General features: G+C 40.9%; 1 protein-coding gene across 15 annotated transcripts in view; it reads right to left on the bottom strand.

The window, feature by feature from the left end:
- The window catches only part of KCNMA1 (potassium calcium-activated channel subfamily M alpha 1), a 768,905-nt gene that overhangs the window by 100,996 nt on the left and 650,455 nt on the right, over window positions 1–17,454 (bottom strand). For 3 of the 15 annotated variants that reach the window (XM_054435615.2, XM_054435616.2, XM_054435638.2), the window contains one exon: window positions 3,902–3,988. The exons of the other annotated variants lie outside the window; for them this stretch is intronic. In XM_054435615.2, the coding sequence (XP_054291590.1) occupies window positions 3,902–3,988 (87 nt within the window). The remainder of the gene's footprint in view (window positions 1–3,901; window positions 3,989–17,454) is intronic. 15 annotated transcript variants of the gene reach the window in all.

The raw sequence follows: 17,454 nt of genomic DNA, 5'->3' as shown, positions 1-17,454 counted from the left end.
CCAATGTTTCAATCAGATTGGGGCACATTGGTGCATGCTGGCTCAAGAATCCCCAGCCCAACTCAGCGCTTATCCCTCCAACTGCCAAGGAGGGAGGGCTTGTGGGGCTGTGCCAATGGGGTCCTTTTTTAACCCATGAAGACAGGAGCACCCGGGTTGGTGAGGTTGGAGGAGAGCCCCGGAATGAAGGAGGAGGTTGCCATTGAATGAAATCTCTGATGATGCAGCAGCGGGGCAAGGATGGAGGGCAGCACAGGGGATTGGAAACCAACAGCTGTTTTCCAAATGTCTAAACCACACAGATTGCTAAGCAATGTGAAGCTTCACTTAGAAACACCACAGCACACTCTACTGCTCTTGCCCAAAGACACCCACTAATAAGCTTTGCAGATGTATTAGCCTGCATCATGCTTCTTTTTAAGAGAACTGCTTGATAATTAGCAGATGCAAACCCAGCCTGTCACCCAAGGGCATCAGCGGCAAAATTCTAGTCCTCATCTCCCCACCCCCACAATTCAGGCTAAAGCTGTAATGTCAAGAAGGAAAAATAGGATCTTCGGATCCTTATAGTTGACTGCAACACAGACTAGGAGGAAAGCACCCTGAAACTCGGAATGCACAGCAGTTACCTTAAAGCTAAGAAGAGAAATATTAGCAGTGATGACATCAAAAGAGACTTGATATATGTTAATGGTGTAGGAGTCTTAGATGGGGGAGAAAGTGCCATGTCAGCTACTTGGTATTATCCAGGAAGACCCATATTAGAGCATGCATTATATGGTACTTCCCTGAAAACGCTAAATAAATTTAGTAGGTTATGATACATGCTTCCAAAGCTATTTTAATAATCCAACTACCCTCCAAACCTGCTTCAAAGTATTACACATTTTACACTTTCCTATTCTGCTGTCAGTTTGGGCTTGTCTAAACCCTGGCTGATGCAGAAAAAAGGAATGACTGTGGTGTAAGGTGAGAGTGAGACCAGAAGAAATGAAGGCAAGAAAGCACCTGCAAACACCCACAGCCGACCCCCTGTACCACCTGCTTCCTCTGACACCCACCAGGGCCCAAGCTCAGGCTGAGACCGTATCAGTCATTTAGAGCTCCAGGCAGAGACTATGTGGCTGGGATGATATCGCATCTTATCAGAAATGAGTATCCAAAGCAAATCACACAGAGACTAAATAGCACTTAAAAGATTAAAGGAAATAAATACAAACCACATAAATGGTATTAAAAAAATCACTTAGAGTTGATATGCATCTCTCGGCAAGCAAACAGGCACTCTGAGCTTGACCTGAATTCATCTTCCTTTCACAGGATAGGGGACCAGGCATCTGAGGCAATAATGCGGTAGAAAGGCAGCGAGGGTGTGTGTGTGTGTGTGTGTGTGTGTGTGTGTGTAGGTATGCTTTCACACTTTCCCCATGTTAGAATGAAGTAGAAAGTCTTGCACTGACTAGACCTATAAGACAAGGTCATCTCTTAATATGGGCCACTTGCAATTGGTGTATTGTGTTCAGGGTGACCTAGACTGGTTGTGTAGCATGCTGGAGAAAATAACATGTGTGTGTTTGTGTGCGTGCATGTGAGTCACTCTAGTCGGGGTGCAAGTTCTGTTTTTCTCATCTTAAGGTTATAATTCAGTTAGACTTCTTAAGGTTATAATCCCACATCCAAAGGTTTTTATCTAACCTAGTCTACCACGGCTAGCGTTTTTCAAGGTCACCAGATGTTAACCATGGTTGTGTCCAGTTACACAATGAATCTAGATGAGTTAAGACCTGAACAGAAGTCATCCTCCCTAGCATGCCTGTGGGATTATTTTGCTTAGCATTGGCTTCCCTTTTTGCATTGGGCCTATAACAAATAATCCTCTTTGGTTAAGTGGCCATTATATTTACCCCTTGTTGCTACACTGATCTTCAGATGGGAGAGTTGCAAGTTAATACCTGTTAGCCAGCTCCAGGGAGACACCTCATTCTGGTAGTAAAGTTGTGCCTCTTCTAAGCAAAGAAACTATTTATTTTCATTGCAACTCAGAAAGATCATCCATCATAATCATATTGCATTTAAACTGGGATTTGTTCTCCAAAATGAAACTTGTGTTTAAAGGTTTCCTCCTGCACTCACAGCCTGAAAATGCAGATCTGTTCCGTGAAGAGATGGGGGAAAACGTCTCCAGCTTAAATATATGAATGCTGTGTAATGGAGACCATTACATATGGCTTAGGTCCCTCAAGAGAAGCAGTGATAACTTCTTTCTCATAAGTAGGATATAAACCATATTTAATTATTAGCCTTTATATGGATCCTATCAATTTCTGCATATTTAAAGAAAGCAGATCTAGGAAAACTTTTATTTAAGCTATAAAATATAATTTTCATTTCATGGCTTCTGGGACTACATGAGAGGAAAAAAAATGGAATTAAAAGGGCGACTTAAATTTACTCACTTTCATGAAAGACAAATGTGTTGAAGTAATGGGCCACTACCTCATGACGATGCACATTTACAAGCTCTTATTTAACCTACATTTTGGCTAATTACAATACACCTCCATCTCTGGCATTTTCACTTGCCTTCATGCTGCGGAAGCCACATGAAGATATGATCCTTTAAAGAAACCTGACTTCTTTAAAACACAAACAAGTTCAGGAATCTAACGTGGAATTTTTATAGGAGCTGAACTCCATCCAGTCCCCAAGTACTCATAAAATTCAAGGGCTTGTTTTTGCCCATCCCTAAGTATAACACTTCATGTGCTGTTGTAACTTCCCAGCGCTCCCTTGTCTAATAGGCACTGAATCTAACAGTTTTACAGTTTGGGAAGACTCAGTGCTAGAAAAATGTCAGGCAAGTCTAATGAGGCTTCAGATCCCCTGGTTTGCGCTAGAGTTTAATTTAAAGTTACAATGATGTTTTAACATGTTTGCTTATACTTGACTAAAGAGGATTCGTTATTTCAATGACATAACCTCCAGACAATGTTCTGGGAATTGATTTAAGATGTGGTGGTAATTCCAACAGCCTTAATGCAGAGTTGAACATCTGTAACAACATTTTACTCGACTTTTCATCAGCATTCTGTTTTCAAGCAAAAGCAAGCAACGTCTTCCAGAAACACTGGCCAGAACTCTGGGCTTACTTCAAAATGATTACATATTTCACTAGATTTTTTAAAAAAGAAATATCTTCCTTTATCAGCCTTGCCAGATTGCAAACACCGTGTCAGGGTTTACCAAGCCTCTTTATGGTCCTCAGAGTGAAATGGGGCAATGATTGCAACTCCCAGCCTTCCCTAATTCAGTCTAATGCCTGCATAGGATGGACCTGATGCTCAGCTCTAGCCTGGGGCACATTCCCTCTGCCCTGTTTCCCCCATGAGATTTAAGGGGATGATGCCCTTTAAGATTTAAAGGTGAGTTTGTTGGCTGGAGTTAAAAACAGTTCAAAGCAAATAAACTCGGAAACGTAATAAAAGGCAAACAACTCATAAACATGAGTCAACCGCTATCTCCATTATGTTATTAATCACCACATCTGGAGAAACCCACATCTGTACACACTTAGCAGGTCATTAGTAATGTCATATTCACACTGGAGTCACTCAGAATAAGAGTCATGCAAAGTGGTTTGAACACAAAGGCATCTAGCTAACAGGGCTTCCGACTAAAGTCTTGCACAAGCTGCCAGTTTGGGGGTGAGGTCGTTTTAATTATTATTAATCGTTTTTTATGGTTTTCCCTTTTGGTATTTTGCTGCCCAACAAGCTAAGTGCAAGCTGAAATCCACAGTAGTGCATCGCTCTTCTTCAACTGAGCTCAGCATGGTAAAGTAGAATGTTGAGGGGTGCAGGGTAGTTATTAAAAATGGGAATGGGTCCCAGTCTTCCTTCACCTGGCTCGGTCACAAGCCGAGAATTGGGAGTCTCCTTCTTGAACTCAAATGGATCTTTGGAATAGCGTGATCTAGCTGCAACCTTGACTGCCAAACAATAAGGAGAAAAGAAAATGGAAATTAATCCTCAGTGAAATTTCTTTTAGAAAAGTTCCAAACAATTTTAACATTGAATAGCTTTGAATCAAACTGGAAGTTTCTCCCTCACAGCTGAATTGCCATTTTTTTCCCCTTTCTTTTACCCTGATGACTTCCTGCAATTCTTTCTGCTGTCTTATCGTCATCTGTATCAGTAGGGATAATACTTCTGAAAATTCAGAAGACAATCTTCTCGGTATAATTTCCAAAAATATACTGAGTTCCGCGTCACCCCACAACATGTACAGACACCGAAAACTCAGTTTAGCAGCAGGATCAGACCCATTCTTTCCTGAAGTCTGCTAAAACAAATTCTACTGAATAATCATTATATTCCGAGTCATCAATCCTTGGTGATAAACTTTTGCTGTCTGTCTCGAACTGCTGGCTTGGTCAGCCCCCTTAGTTGTGGTATCAGTGCCTAACATTAAATGCCGTGAGTTTGCCACTCCTCAGAAAGACAGATCCACGGCATTTCCTTCGGCTGTCAGCGACACCAGTGAAAAAATGGGTGTTTCAAACGTTGTTTTACTAAAATGAAGGGTAGGGAGTGATGGTAAAATTCCTGGAATTTTACAACAGTCGTGTTGCAAAATGTAATTCACCACGGACAAAACTCCCAAGCTGACCTAAACTCTCTCTGATATGACTGTTTAAGACTTTCACCAGAAAGTTTGCGCAAGTTAACTCTCGAAGTCTTACGGCATGGCCACAAGAGCACAATCTTTGGATTGGAGGATGGAATGGTGCCTGGCTATTTCTCACATGAACCAGACTGGTGAGAGGGTGTGGTTGTTTCCTTAAGCAATGATGGGAAAACAACCACAAAAATAATAATACATGCCAGCTGAACAACCCATACTGTGAATTCGGTAGTATGATTGCTGTAAAGGAGCACTTGACTGCTGTTTCGGGATGAATCCCACGGTGGGGAATGCCATGTGTCCATCAACGAGGTTGAGCTGTTAAGCACAGCTAGGATCAGGTAAGCCAGGCAATGGAGCCAAGTTCTACGCCCAGAGAGTAGTGGGCAGTATCAGGGTGCAGGGGAGTTAAAGTGGGTGATGTCCTTGGAATGAGAGTTTCTTGCCTGACAACCTTGGAATAGCACATATCACCAAGAAGTTTGATAAGCACTGCAGTATTCTTCATAAAAATCAACTATAAATCTATTTTTTGAAAGATCGTGGCTAAAATTTTCTTTTTCTGAGACAAGGTTTTCGTTGCCCAGGCTGGTGAGCAGTGGCATTATCTTAGTTCACTGTGACCTCTGACATCACAGCTAACATGAATCCACAGATTAGGAAAAGAAGAAAGATGCTGCCCCTGAAAAGCAACCCCAACGATCATAATATCTCAAACATATACCCCTCTCTAAAATTAAACAACCACATTATCATGTACATTACTCTGGCAGGATAATTTCACAACTTCTAGCTAGGAAATAGGAAACACATTTACTTGGAAAACCTAATCGGTATCAGTTTTTTAAAAATCTATCGTTACGCAGAATAAGAATTTTTAAAAATGTCTAAGTGACCTGTACTGCCCTACGACAAGCATAGGGAGTGCCCACCCCATGGTAGGCTGCTAGGGCAGGGAAGGGAGGCTTGTTGGAGCTTTTGCATTTCTGGCTTTTGTGGAGCTAATAGGAAAATGGGGAGGGAGACTTTAAGGAACAATAGGTTATGTAGAAGTTAATCACAGGGTATATTTCTGGCTCTATTCACTGCCTAGGAAACCTGAATTGTGTAAGTTTGAGTCCATCAACACAGAGTAATGAAAGAATTCAGCTCCTACATGGGAGAGAGAGAAAAAAATACTATATAAATATATTAACAGAATCCACTGACCTGGAATGCAGTGTTCTCTACAAAATACTGCGGGCCTAATGGATCCTCTAGAATCCAATTGGGTAAATTAGATGTGCCCATGCTACCCATGCCATAGGCCCTCAACCCCAATCTCAAACTATGTTCTGTATGCATCCTGAGAGGAACTCAGCATGTACCAAAGCCCCGCATATCTAGAATCGCAGATCATATATCTTCACTGTAGACTTGACCTGTTAGAATCATTGCCCAACACTCTGCCCTGTTCAGTATTCAGTAGAAAATCCTTTTGGAATTTTCTGGTTGCCTTTAGCCCTTTTCTTTTTCCCTGGAATAGACTCTCTATTACCTCAAGGGCAAAGAAAAGTCTCAAGCAAAAATCACTAGGTATTAGTTTCTTAAGGATGAGACACGGAGATGAACAATGGAATTCTAAGAGGAAATGCACAATTGAAAAGAGAAATTCAAGAACATCCCTGAATTTTTGCTATGGGGTTTGGAGAATGGCAAGGCACTAGGAGATGGGAGATAATTTTTACTTTACATCCTCCGACTGTGAGGAGTGAGGAATGTATAGAAGTCCAATACAAACAGCCCCTCCCAACTTTCCTTTCCTTCTCTCCCTACTCCCTACTCCTGACACCAAAAACCAACTTTTGGCTTTGTGGCAAAAGTTAAACCTGACTCCTTTACGTTGCCCTAGCACTTGCAGTCCATGTTTGTGAGGGACAACTTTTAGAGTAGGGATGAAACCTGCCACATCCTGGGCACCAACAGCTGCTTCCTTCTCATCTTTCTCAAGTTCAGGGGTCAGCAAACTGTAGCCTGCCACCTGTTTTTGTACATCACATGAGCTAAGAGTGTGTTTACATTTTTAAGTCATTGGGGAAAAAAAATCTAAGAATAATAATATTTTGTAACCCACTAAAATGATATGAAATTCGGTGGCTATAAATAAAATTTTATCAGACCATAGCCACAGTTGTTGGTTTACCTGCCATCCCTGGCTGCTTCCATCTCTAACGACAAAGTTGAGGACTTGCCATAGAGACCATATGGGTTGCAAAGACTAAGATATTAACTCGCTGACCTTTGACAGAGAAAGTTTGCTGACCCCCGCAGTAGTTTAATATTCTCACATTTCCCTTGCTTTCCAGTCTCCACAAAGAACAATGTTCTTCCCAACCTGCCAAGACAGCCAAATAACAAAAGAAATACCCGTGGAGCCCACCTGAAGTGCACAGATCTGGGGACGTTGGGAGGAACAGAGGTAGTTTAGTGACTCTACTGTCCCTACCACCCAACCTGCTATTAGCTCTGCTGGTCCGCTCGTGTTTGAGGTCATGAGTCAGGTGAGTTTCACATTTTCCAACTCAAGCTAAGTTAGATTCATCCACCCAGTACTTTGGAAAGCAAGGCGAACCACATCTACCGTGAGCAATTCCTCGAAGCTGTCAGCGTGTGCTGCCAGTCCACCCTGCGAGAGCCCCGTACAAGACAACAGATTAACCATTAGACTAGATATGTTGAAAATATACAGCTTCAACCTTTCCCCGGCTAGCTCAGAGCGATATATAGATGATTATTTCAACCGTCAGCTGCCGCATAGATTTAAACCCCTGCACAATAACTCCTGGATTCATCTGCCCCTTGTCAAACTTGCACAGCTTTAGTTGGAGGATACATGGCGTGGCAGTTTCACTGTGAATCCAGAATGATCCAGACGGCTGCTGTCTCTTTGTTAACAGGAAGCCAAACTGATGAGTTTGTAATGCGTTTCTTATCAAAGGTAGTTTCAGAAAAGAAAATGTGCCCCATCAGTTTGGCTAGAATTTCACATATACTAGATTATGGGCTTAATCAGAATATCTCTGTTATTTTCTTGAGGAAATAGATAATTCCACATCCATTCCATTAAATCACTTTATGCCAATGAATTATGTATTTATGAATTTATAATTATCCTTGATTTTTCTTCCCCTTTTGCAGTCTACTTAATAAAATCATCAGCTGGAGCTTACAAAGCAATAGTGCTTAATAGATACAAGCATGCTAATATATTTTTAAGTGAATGCTGATCTTTCTGAGCTGTGTGTCTAAAATCATCATTGTGAATAAAAGAATTGTAATTTCCAACCCATACATTTAACAAAGACAAAGTGGACTATAATGGAATTTATGGAGCCTGTAAAGGAACTCTTTTTCTAAGATGGTTTATAATCAAATAGATTTGGATTTACTGTAGGTCAAATCAGGTCCCCCAATGTGTATAAGAAAAAAATGCCTGTAAGATACCAAACACTGCTCCTGGCACCCTGGAAGGGCTCACACCTATGGCTGCAGCTGCTAGTTTCCTGGTGTCCTCATTGTTTCCACCCCTAGTGAATTCAGTACTTAAATGTCAGCTTTGAAATCAATATTTATACTGTCTTCACTTAAAATTATGACATTCTGTTCATCCTGGATTTTTTAAATTTTGATATTTTGAAAATATTTTATTTTGATAGTTTGAAAATATTGCATGAAACTATCATTTATCTTGATTCCTGAGGTTTTGGGTCTCCTCTTAAATTCGGTGCCCAGGGCAAAAGCTTCTCTCGCCTCACCCAATTTCCGGCCCTGAACACCATTTCTCAAAGGTGTTTGAGGTACTGGTTCTGCCACCCCGCAGAAATGGACAAGGCAAATCTAAGACAAGAGTTATTTCTTTTGATCACTTCATGCTGTTTGCATGAGATTGTTAAGGAAGGCTCTTGCAACAGACGCTTCCTCATGGATTTACAAATTGTCAGGCATCCAAAGGAGTGGAGAAAAGATCATGCTGCCTCAGGAATCTGAGATTTGCCACCTGCCCAGAGTGAGAAACAGAAAAGAGAGCTGGGGTCAGGTCTCTTGTGGACTTTATTTCACATCCCACATCAAATTCTCCTGGTTAACCCAATGTTGATTTACATTTCCACTTTGGGGTGAAAGTTTTTATTTGCTTACATATTTTGACACCAATGTTACTTTCTTTCTTTTTCTTTCCCCCCGCCCCCAAACAGCTTCAAATAGCCATGACTGGCAGAAGATGTCAATCACATTTCATTTCCATTTTCACTTTGCTGTTTACATTCTTTAAATTAATGCTTGCCCCAATGATTGTGATATTTAAAGACCAGCCTAGAATCTAATTGTGTATATGTGAAACAGTTTTCTAAACCATAAGATGTTATATAAATACAAACCACTATTATTATTAACATTATTACTATTGGCTCATCTGGAAATACCATATCTTCCATTGAGCCAATGGTGTCAAGAGCCCCCTAGAATTCTAATATATATTCCAGATGGGTGCACTGATACTTTCTTTGAAACTCAGATAAAGGTAAAATGCATGGGTTTTTAGTGCAACCCTGGTGCCCAATGAAGAATGTTCTGCCAGAACACTTTAGAAATACAGTATGCTTTTAACCTTGGGAGGTAAGGACCAGTGTGGACTGTGACTTTACACTAAACACAGCATTTAGTATATTTCTTAAGGGCATAATTACCTTCTATAGATGTTCTTGAACTACAAAATCATTATCTGTATGCTATTATAATTTATCCTCGGACACATCCTGTGCAATATTTTATAATGCTAGTGTATGGCGGGCCCTTTCTGGTCAATGCATTAGAGAACAAGGTGAGGAGTGCAACAGAAGGGCTGGAAGGGGCTTGGGGATGCTCTAGCCTCACCTTCTTTTGCCTCAAAGCTGCACTCATATGCAGACCCTGACCCAGGACCCAGGTCAGCTGACTTCTAATTCAGATCATTTGCTGCCAGAATTCTGCCTGTGAGTGAGAACAGCATGAGGATATGAGCTTCTTGAGTCAGTCCACCTGCCCAAGTCCCAGCTCTGACCCTCTTTAGAGCTCTGATCTCAGACCAGTTACTCCATACCTCGATGTCCTACGATCTACTGTGATCCCTATTGGACCAAGGAGGACACCAAATTTGGGAGATGCTTTGCGATTTTGTGACATAACCAAGGGGCTGCAGGCTGACAGCCTGAGGACCAACTACTGTCCCCAGGGTGCTGAGCTTGGTACCACCCTGCTGATACACAGGATTTCACATGTGGGACAATCTTTAAGTCTGAAGATTGTCCATACAAATATGAATTTCTAACTTCTAATTAAAAATCTTGTAGAGGACTGAGTCTTCATTCCAAAAGGGTGCCATTCTCCTGGGGCAGGAGCTTATCAGCTGCTCAAATGCCCCACTACTGCCTACTGTACCCCCAGATATAGGGCAGACACCCCATGTTTGCATTTCTGGCCCTGGAACCAGTGACACTCAAGTGTACCATCCCCGAAATAAAGATTTTAAGGCATGGGATATCCCTCCACAAATGCCTACTCACATTGAGTGGGTAGAGAGGTAAGAGTTAACCACACAGGCCTTAAAGCCACACTGTTGGGTCTGAACCTAGGTATTTGGCAAATTATCTAACTTCAGTTTTCTCACCAATAAAATGAGAATTAGAGTACCTATCTAATAGGTTGTTGTGAGAATGGACTGAAAATGTGAAAAGCACTTAAAAGAATTCCTGGTGAGCTCTTTCTAAATTCTACCCATGATTATTGCCTTGGCTTTGAAGAGTCAGAGCAATGAGAGTTCTCTGCTGCTGGGTCCTTCTCCACACCAGTCTGCCACCTTTGGACATGGTGTAATTCACATGGGTCCATACTCTCTCTCCTTCCCCAAGCAATTGATCCAGTAACCAACCCTTAGAATGGCGTGAGCATTCCCACCCCCACCTGACCCCTAGCCTTGCATCTCATTTGACTGTCACCTTTGTCCCTTGTTTCATATGGCCCCAATGAAGTGCTCAAGTCAAATAATTAGGTTTTGCCAAATGTCATAAAAACAAGAAAAGCCAGAAAACGTTTAAATGGACCTCAATTGGAGAAGGCTGGAACCATTCAGGGCAAGAACAAATGAAAGACAGATGGGGACAGAGGAACCCCACTGTTTCCTCTAAATTACAGGAAATTCACGCCGTCTGATTGTGAGGGCCTCTTTTCTTTCTCTTGAATTTCTGCTGGGAGGTCATGGGATTGATCGGTGTACGCAGACACGTGGGAGACAGAAGAAGGGGCAGAGGCATGGCGGGGTAGAGAGGCAGTGACTCCTTCACCAGGCCCTCCCACCATGTCTTCCTTTCACCTGACTACTTGACCACCCTTGAAGGGACAGGCTAGGCTGCCTCCTCCAGGGGGCCTTCCCAGATGATTATGACAAGATCAATTCTCTCCTTTCTTTAAAAAATACCCTGGCACTTCTGATCTCATGCCTTGCATTGTTATAATTTGTTTTCAATTCTAATGTGTTCTACTCCCCCAGCTAGGCTTATAAGCTCCTCTGTTGGAGTTCACATATCACTGAGTCTCTCACAATGCTAGGCCCTGAAAAGTTCCCAATAAATAGCTCCTAACAGCTACAGAGGCGATGTCGCAAAGGGGAGAAGCACAGCTTAGTGATCAGGAGCCCCGGAGTTCTAGGCCTGCCTTGGATCAACTGTGTGGCCTTGGCAAGACACTTCCCTTTCCTGGGGGGATGAGCATTAGTTAAGTATGAGACCCTTCTGGCTCTGATTTGTAATGACTCTGAGTTTAATGTCGGGCATACCTTTTTCTTGTTCTTTTCTTTAAAATCTTTTTAAAGATGCACAATAAGAGAGAACCACAAGCCTAGCCAGAGAAATTAGATAATTGCATCAAATACGAATATATGAACTCACAAGTTACATAAAAGCAACAGTACAAAAGATGTTGCATGAGAATGTCAAGGGAGGGCTATATGAAATGTCTTAGACAATAAGTAAGTCCTAGAGAGAGAATTGTTCAGGAAAAAAAAAAAGAAAGAAAGAAAAAGAAGACAACTTGAAACAAGAATAGGATGAATAGAGAGGTCAGCCTTATTTACCGTATATTCCCAGATGGAGCATAGGGCCTGGCACTCAGGGGCACTTGACCCATGATGCTAAACAGACTAAGGAGTGGCAGTCGAGGGCGGGAAGGGCATGCCAGGTGGAGGACACAGTTGGAACCAAGGCAAGGTGGTTGGAAAATACTAAACTGTATGAACTGTAAGAAAGTCAGTTTGGCTAGAGCAGGAAAATGTATTTGAGGGCACAGTTGGAGGTATGAAGGGCAGATAGTGTAAGCGTTTACATTCCAAATGATAGAATTTGGGCAATATTTGGTAATAATCTGAATCCTCTGGGAAAGTTATTTTTCTTTCGATTTAAATACTGAAGTTCAAAGAGGATAGTGGGTGGGCTTTGCATCTTGGAAAAGTCTATCAGAAACTGCCTAGCTCGCTCAGCCCACTTTCCTTTCCAAGGTAAGAAACACACATTCGTGCATGGAAATAAAGCAGGGAGGCCCTTGGCAATGGTCCAGTTCCATTGAAGGTCTCATTTTTCTTTTTTTTCTGGAGAGCTTATTCAACAGGAAAATAAAGTTATCTAATGTCTCGGAAAGGGGTCCCGTGAAACTCACAAGGCCTATTCCTCACAGCCCAGCCAGGTAAATTTACCCTGATTTCAGGATGGCTATTTCTTGTCTTCAACTACTCCAGCTGATCCCATCCCCTCTACAGAGAAGTGGAAGGAAACCCATCAGGGTTTGACTTTTACATGAAAACTGACTGCAATCCATATTTTCAAAAAATCATTTTCAACAAAGACAGTGCTTTAAAATAGATTCACTGAGAAGAAAATGTTTCCTCAATCCTCTCCTCCTTGATTTTGTTGAATCAATAACACTTCAAGATGTTCTCTGTGAAAATCACATGGGTGAATTAAATAAGAACGTACATTACCTTATCTAGATCCTCAACTTGCAGCCCTTAGCGCAGTATGCCTGAGAAAAGTTTAAAAACTCGAAAGAGAGAAATCCTATTCAAAGAGTAAAATACTGCCTATGCTTCCAAAGTTCTTTATGACCTGATAGGTAGAAATTTTAATAATGAAGGGCTGGGAATGGTGGCTAACATTTGTAATGCCAGCACTTTGGGAGGCTGAGGCAGGTGGATATCTTGAGGTCAGTTCAAGATCAGCCTGGCCAATATGGCGAAACCCCGTCTCTAAAAATACAAAAATTAGCTGGGCATGGTGGCATATGCCTGTAGTCCCAGCTACCTGGTAGGCTGAGGCAGGAGAATCACTTGAACCTGGGAGGCAGAGGTTGCAGTGAGCCAAGATCGCACAACTGCGCTCCAGCCTGGATGACAGTGAGACACTGTTAAAATAAAAAATAAAAAAAAAAGGAAGAAAATTTAGTAATGAAGAAAATAAACAAATAAGCGAGTCATCCTGAGACATATTTCAATTCTCCCCTTCTGTAACCTCAATAAATTCATTTTCTCCCATATAAGCTAATGTTTGCACTAAATATTCTGTACAAAGGAATACCGCAGACCATGAAAAAACAGTAAAAAGATAGAGCTGTGTCTTTTTTAAAAAAATGGTTGAAAAATTGGGTATGCGTGGACAAAATAATTTTTAAAAATAGTTTTGCTTGCACATTTGATTTCTCTCCTCATTTATGACGCCCAAGTTGATGAGCTGATCAGCTTTTCTGTGAAAAGTCTTCTTAAAAAACAGAACAAAACATAACAAAAACTCTGATCCTGTTTGTCAAAAGGTAGTTCTGGCCCTGAGAGAAAAGCAATATTCTTTGGATGACTTGGATTCTAGAGTAACTCTTTTATTAGTAGTATTATTTACTTTTTTTTTGAGACGGAGTCTTACTCTGTCACCCAGGCTCCCAGGCTGGAATGCAGTGGTGCAATCTTGGCTCACTGCAACCTCTACCTCCCAGGTTCAAGCAACTCTAGTGTCTCAGTCTCCAAAATAGCTGAGATTATAGGCACCTGACTAATGTTTGTATTTTTATTAGAGACGGGGTTTCACCATGTTGGCCAGGCTGGTCTCAAACTCCTTACCTCAAGCGATCTGCCCGCCTCAGCCTCCCAAAGTTCTGGGGTTACAGACGTGAGCCACTGCACCCAGCCTGGATTCTAGAGTAACTCTTGATGAAAGAACATCATACTAAGGTGATTTTTATATAAAACATTAATACAGTATATCAATCAGTCACTTTAATAAAAATGCCCCTCATTATCCTGAGGTGAATAGAAGCCTATGGGATTAATTTGTGTAAATAGATATTAGATTAAAATGGGAACTTGCCACATAACAATAATCAGACAGCATAGGTAATCCAATCTCAGTGCTGAATCCAGTATTGTGTAGTTACCTTTTAAAAACAGTAACATGTATTTAACTGGGACTTGCTTCAAGTAAGCACTGCATCAGGCAAGTTGGATTTCAAATAAACCTTAGCAATTGAGGGGCATTGTCGTACTGGCAGTATATCTCTTCAAACAACAGCAACAACAGTTTTAGATATTTATTTTAGAGAAATAAAGGAGACAATCTGCAAGAGAAAAGGCAGAAAGTGAGGAGGAGGAGAGTACCTAGAAGCCAGGTAGAAGGTTTATTTCTAGAAAAGCAGCGCCACCTCCTGGTGGACCTGCATGTCAGGCTCTTCTGCGGCTTGCAGGCCATCTGTCTTGCAATCTATGCATAAATATACAGCAGTATTTCTCAGCTGCTGTTATACGTAAGAATTTTATTACCAGTAGGCAGATTTCTAACACACTGGTTGCAGTTTAATAATCCTCTATTACCTGAAGTATGGGTTATATAAAAACCTAGAATGTTAATTGTTGACAAACCAATTCTAATATGTAAAGCACTGTAAGTCACCCAGTAAATATACAAATAAATCAAAAGGGATAGCTCTTTTTGCTCTAACAACGTGTTATTAAAAACCGCAACTTAATCACTTACATAAAAATAATGTTCATGCATTTCGATGTACTAAGAAATCAGGAAAATGCATTATAATCTTACTAACAGAGCTTTTCCCTCACTTACAATTTAGAGGAAACTATTTTGCAGAAAATATTTTTCCCTTTCTTTAAAAAATGTACCTAAACCACCATGTCATTTAGGAAATTTGCTCCTATAACAAAACCTAAGTTACAAACAACTAAGATTACATCTATAAAATGTTATATTTTTAAAATAGCAATAGAGAAGTCGTGGAAAATATGTCACTGATACAGTGAGCAGAGAAACACTACCTGTCATTTTTCAGAAAAAGATCACACAAACGCGATAGCAAAGGAACACAATAAAAAGCAGAAACAGGAATGTGATAGGTGACTCTGATTGTATCTGCAAAGGAAACTGTGAAATAAATTAACACCCAAGTACCCAAGAAAGGCACATTGTGGCTTCACTGGAAGTGATCATTATGCAACAGAGAAGGTTGGTGATTTTGTAAGAACAGAAATAAAGTGTAGCCTGTGAAATCTAGTGGTGATAACTAATGACCATACTACTTACAACTCTGATTTGATCTCTATCATAAAAAAATAAAATAAAAAAGTACTCTAAAGAATAGATGTATGCAATAGGGATTGTATTTTTCACTTGAAAGAAATAAACCTCAAATGGGATCAAAGGACCCCAGTAAATGAAAAATGACAGTTCCTATGTTGCCCTGATTTGATCTCAAGCAAAACTACCATGTTGATAACATAGCATGGGATGTGAGGAAGGCAGTGGAGTTCTTGGATTGCTATAAAAAGGAGGCGAGTGTGTAGCCCATTCAGCTGATGGGAAGCCCATTCTAATTCCAAAAAGTTATTGAGATTTAATCTCTAACAACAACAACAACAAAAATAACTCATGCGGCAACCAAAAGGGTATCCTTTAAAAACACACATACACAATTTTGTTATTTCCAATACATCCTGTAGAATCTCTTTACATTCAATTCTTCCATCTGTCTAAGCTGGGTAAGGCACATGTGTGAAGAGAACCAAATGTCACAATGCTTGCTTTGAGAACGAAGTGTCTCCAGTTATCCAGACAGGGAGCTTGACTAGGAGGGTCTCAGGCATAGGCCATGGGCATCCCATCTCCCACCTCAGCTGGCTACCACTCACTCTGGAGAGACAGGGTTTCCAGGAGCAATTCTGGACAGATGCAAAGGGTGAATGGGAATCTGGTGGGGTTCAGGGCTGTCAAGATTTGAACTGGGGGCTTACCCTGCCTAGATATAACTCCTAGTGTTAGCTTGTGTATTAGTCCAGTGAGATAAGGTCTAGGCCATTGGCTAGGGTCTGAACCATTAAAGGTGCATGCCCTGCCTTAAGAGCCTTAAATATCCAAATTTATTTGGGATAAATTCAAATCAATGAGGAAACATAGGTGGATGAAAAGAAGCAATGGGTTTGCCATGGCTTCCTACCCTGACTCAAATACCCAATGACATATGGAAGGAGAAAACATCAGCACCCCCAGATCCACTACAGAGCCCACCGTGTGCTGTCAGCAGAAACAATGGAACAAATGTGTTACCTTCAGAAGAAGCAGTGATCAATTTGAGATCAATCTATTCAAGAGTTGTCCAGCAGTCAAAGGAATTGGCTGTTGGCTGTTCAGAAACAAAGGTTCTGTTCAAGAAGGTATAAAGGAACAAGAAGGAAGAAAGGAAGACCTCTAGCTTTGATACTTTTTTTTTTTTTTTTTGCCTCTGGTTCAAGTTCTCATGAAAGACTTTTTCCTTGAGATACGTGCTTAATAAACTATGGAAACATATTCTCAACAGAGTTTACATGTTAATCAGCAATTTATTGAATTCTCACTGTGTGCCTTGGTTACTGTGTGCAATATGCTAAGAATTCAAACCAATGAGATGTGGTGTTTGTTGCTGTTTTTGACTTCTACAAAAACCTCAACATAAAAACTGTCTAATGGAGTTTACATGAAATGTTACAGGCTTACAGAAAAGAGTTTCACTTTTTCTAATTTGGGGTCAGAGTGGGCTAGTTAAGAAGGCTTCACAGAGATGGCAGTACTTGAGCTGTACCTTCACAGCAGAGGTTGGCTAACTTTTTCCCTAAAAGGCCAGATAGTAAATATTTTGAGTTTTCTGGGCCATACCCTTTTTGTTACAATTACTCGACTTTGCAGTTGTAGCCTGAATGCAGCCATGGACACTGAGCAAATGAATGGGTGTGACTATGTTACAAGGAAACTTTACTTACTACAATGGATGGTAGGCCACACTGGGCCCATGGGACAGTGTGCTGACCCCTGCTTTGAAGGATGGGTAAGTTTTAATCTGCTAGAAGCAGACAGGAAAAGAATCACAGTCTCAGGAAAAGGTTCCAGAAATGTGTTAAGTAATGAGAATAAGATGCTTCTAGAGAATTGTTAGATGATGGATGCTTATGTGGAGAATGGAACTAGGGAAACTGGTTGAGACCAAACTGCAAAGGGCTTTGAATGCCATTTTAACAGCAGAAAGTTGGAAATTATCCTCTTAAAAAACAAGGAACCATCAAAAGGTCGCTTTCTTTAAAATGGGATAATATGACAAAGTCTGTGCTTTAGAATACTAATGTTGGTGGTGGTTTGGTGGCAAGAGGAACTAATTGAAAGGTTGAAAGGCAACAATGGCAGACTA

The sequence above is a fragment of the Pongo pygmaeus genome, chromosome 8 (assembly GCF_028885625.2).
Source record: "Pongo pygmaeus isolate AG05252 chromosome 8, NHGRI_mPonPyg2-v2.0_pri, whole genome shotgun sequence".
Lineage (NCBI taxonomy): Eukaryota > Metazoa > Chordata > Mammalia > Primates > Hominidae > Pongo > Pongo pygmaeus.
The sequence above is the reverse complement of the archived record's forward strand: the minus strand, read 5'-3'. Positions and strand labels throughout refer to the sequence as shown.